The sequence below is a fragment of the Gymnoscopelus microlampas genome, assembly GCF_963454915.1.
Source record: "Gymnoscopelus microlampas genome assembly, chromosome: 3".
NCBI lineage: Eukaryota > Metazoa > Chordata > Actinopteri > Myctophiformes > Myctophidae > Gymnoscopelus > Gymnoscopelus microlampas.
This window is the reverse complement of record NC_139940.1, coordinates 46,126,629-46,130,019: the sequence shown is the minus strand read 5'-3', so window position 1 is coordinate 46,130,019 and position 3,391 is coordinate 46,126,629. Positions and strand designations below refer to the sequence as shown.

General features: G+C 42.6%; 1 protein-coding gene across 1 annotated transcript in view; it reads left to right on the top strand.

Moving 5' to 3' along the window:
- lars2 (leucyl-tRNA synthetase 2, mitochondrial) overlaps positions 1 to 1,604 on the top strand; it is a 90,899-nt gene extending 89,295 nt beyond the window's left edge. Inside the window, exon 21 of the mRNA XM_084053774.1 lies at positions 1,321 to 1,604. Within this exon, the coding sequence (XP_083909900.1) occupies positions 1,321 to 1,500 (180 nt within the window). The 3' untranslated portion in view covers positions 1,501 to 1,604. The remainder of the gene's footprint in view (positions 1 to 1,320) is intronic.
- The last annotated feature ends 1,787 nt before the right edge of the window (positions 1,605 to 3,391 follow it).

The following is a 3,391-nucleotide window of genomic DNA, read 5'->3' as shown; positions in this document are numbered from 1 at the left end:
ACACACACACACACACACACACACACACACACACACACACACACACACACACACACACACACACACTTAATCATCGTATCCCGACACATGCCCAGTAAAACTCCTCGGTGTCCAATGATCCCTTTGAGAGTCTACAAATTTGTCGAGTCTCGGAGTAAAATTTTTACTGTGCATATAAACAACCAGTTGTGCACACACATACAAATTGTCCTGTCCCTGTGGGGATAGAGCTTCTTGGGCTTGGGCCGCTGTCAGCCGGAGACACAGGCTCATAAACACACTTGAAGCAGCATGCAGTCCTCAATACAGTAGTGCAGAGCACCAACCGCCCTTCCCATATCTACCACAGACTGTCTGTTTTTAAATAGCTCTGTTTACATGGACTCTGTGTATGGGAAACTGGAGGACAGGCTCGTTCCGTTTGTTATTTTGGGCCTTCTTCTTTTTACGAGGGTAGGCCAATAAAAGCAAAATCTGCACTATTTCCTCTGGGTAATTAATGGTCAATTGTGATGCCTGTTTCGTCCATAGATAGCTGTGACCAAGTTGTCACAAACCCGGGGTGAAATGAGGAAACCCGAGATGAGGACACCGCTCAGAGGACGGTAGTTTTATTGCCACGTGAATAACAGAGGCTGTCTCGTGCACACGGCCGAGAGTTAACGACTAAATAGTAATGGTGGTCACCCCCAGTGACACTAACACAGTTTTAAGGTCCTTATGTAACAGCCAGGATTTTGAACGTGGGTCTCCCGCACGCGAAGGAACGCTTAACGCCAAGCATCTTCACCTCTAGGCTAAGAGGGAATCCCTCCTTGGCGCCAGGGGAGATCTTAGCCTTTTTGGTCTCAAAATCATACTTTTAACACGTAATTGAACACAAACAATGCAGTTTCTGCCAATAAGGGGGGAAAAAAACAAGTCCTGGTACTTATGTTTGGGAAAGTGAAATGGCTATATATACATGTTGTATTACCCTTGACGGAAGTACTTTCATGCAACAGAAATTGATAGCTAACCAACATCAGTGTAACGTGAGCGCCACTGCCAGTTGGATTTGGTTTTTAAAGTTTGATTTTGAGATTTTATTCAAGTTCATGTAGCTATTACAACCCAATGTTCTACTAGAGATCACATTTTTTTGTCAAATGTGGAACTGATAGGAGATCATAAACTATTGCTAGTGACCAAGGTTTTTCTAAACTGTTGGTTATTGGTATGGTGGACATGGTAATTTTTGTCATTTATTCACCTTTACCTTTTCACATAGAAGGAGAGTTTGGAAGCAGTAGAACCTCTTAACCTCCATCTACTCCTCAGGTAAACAACCAGCTGTGTGGAACGGTGACGGTGCCCGTGGCGATATCCCAGGATGCCGAGCGGGTGCGGCAGCTGGTGGTGGAGAGCGCTCTGGGACGGACTGTCCTTGGGGAGCGCAGCATCAAGAGAGCCATCCTGTCCCCGAGGACTGCACTCATCAACTTCCTCGTCGACGAGTGACGTCTGCAGAACGACAAAAACACAGCTGACCCGCATACCCGTACGTGGTCAGAAAGGTGGACTTCTGGTTCTTTACGTTGGACTGTACGACAGAATGAAGCCACTTTTTTGTACAAACATTCTTGACAATGTTTGTGTCAGGAATGTAATGTAAATATAATAAAATGAACATTTTATTAATGCTTTTTTATATGTTCATCTTTGAAGGAGAAAGAGCTTTGCACGTCCACTATAAATAAGATGCAGGACAGACTGGTCAAGACAGGTAAAATAAATGGAGTCCGCAATAGTTTATTAGCGCTTCCACACGACAAGGTCTTCTTCAGAATTAAGACTTTCTTCAGAAGACCTTGTTGTGTTGAAACATTCATAAACTGTGAGCTGTTTAATTTGACTCTGTGCCGACTCTATTTATTTTACCTATTCATTTTTAAAGACTGATTAACCACTTAAGCCCTATATACTTCATTGTATGACCAAAGAAATCACAATGCATCAACTCGCGACATATTGAGCTTTGCTAAGATTTTGGAAAATGTGGGGAAAAAGGTTACTAGTGTTAATGTGGTTAAGCTTCTGGACAACAGTAACCTCTGTTTATTTGTCTTTCTTAAACTGAGGCGTAAGATGCAGCATCAGTGATGCTGACATCATGTGCAGGTGTTGACACTAACGGTTGCCCGACTGCCCGTGGGCCGTGGCAATTAAATAAAACTTTTGGGCAAGTGAAGTTTGCTTTCAGGTTGGCCGGCGGGCAAGTGCGTTTGAATGGCCAAGCAACTGTCTTCATAATTGGTTATTCATGAAAGAACCAAAAATGCCAGTTTTACAAGTAGCAGTTTGCGCTCATCCAGACTATCAAAGTGACTGTCACCATGCGGCAATATCGATTGGATTTAACATTCATTTGATTTACTTTTCGGGCAAGTAGAACTTGACTTGTAATTGCCCGACGGGCAAGTGCCTCTGAGACCTTAGTGTCAACCCCTGATGTATGACGTCAGTGGGCCCCTCCTGACGTCAGACAAACACCCGAGCCCCCCACCTAGATTCCACACATGAGTCACATTCCTCCATCGTCTCAGAACTCTGGTTACAGCATCCCTCGCTACGCTTCACAAACACCTAACGCACCATGGCGGCTTCCCGCCTTGCTCCCTCCTCTGCCCTGTCCGCCCGGGCCTGTCTGTCTGCTCCGCTCCGTGCCTGTCTGTCTTCTCTGTGCCTGTTCTCTGTGCCTGTCTGTCTGTTTGCCCTGTGTGGAAGTGGATTGGCTCGCTCAATCTCAAGGGTTTAGCCCGGGCTTATCGGTAGTGCCTGCCCGCCCGAGGTCTCTGTCGCTGCCCTTATCAGACGGGGAGCTGTCTGAAGAAGCCATACATGGACTTGTATTGTAGTGTCATGATTAGTCCAGCACGGCAGCCAATGTACCGTGGCCGTCCGCTTGGCTTAACAGCAGTGTTTCCCAAATAATGGGTCGCGGTCTCGTGGACCCATGTTTATGGGTCGCAAGTAAATATCCCTATTCGAATGCTTTGTGTGTGTGTGTGTATGTATGTGTGTGTGTGTGTGTATGTGTATATATATATATATATATATATATATATATATATATATATATATATCTTAAATTATATATATATATATATATATATATATATATATATATATATATATATATATATATATATATATATATATATATATATATATATATATATATATATATATATATATATATATATATATATATATAATTTAAGAATATTTTCCAAAAAAAAAAAAAACTTAATAGTGAAAATAGCAGATCAACAAGCTCACAAGATCTGCTCTATGTAGATCCGTCATTTTCATTATTAAATAGGGCTCAAGTACTGTAGTTAGTTTTTAT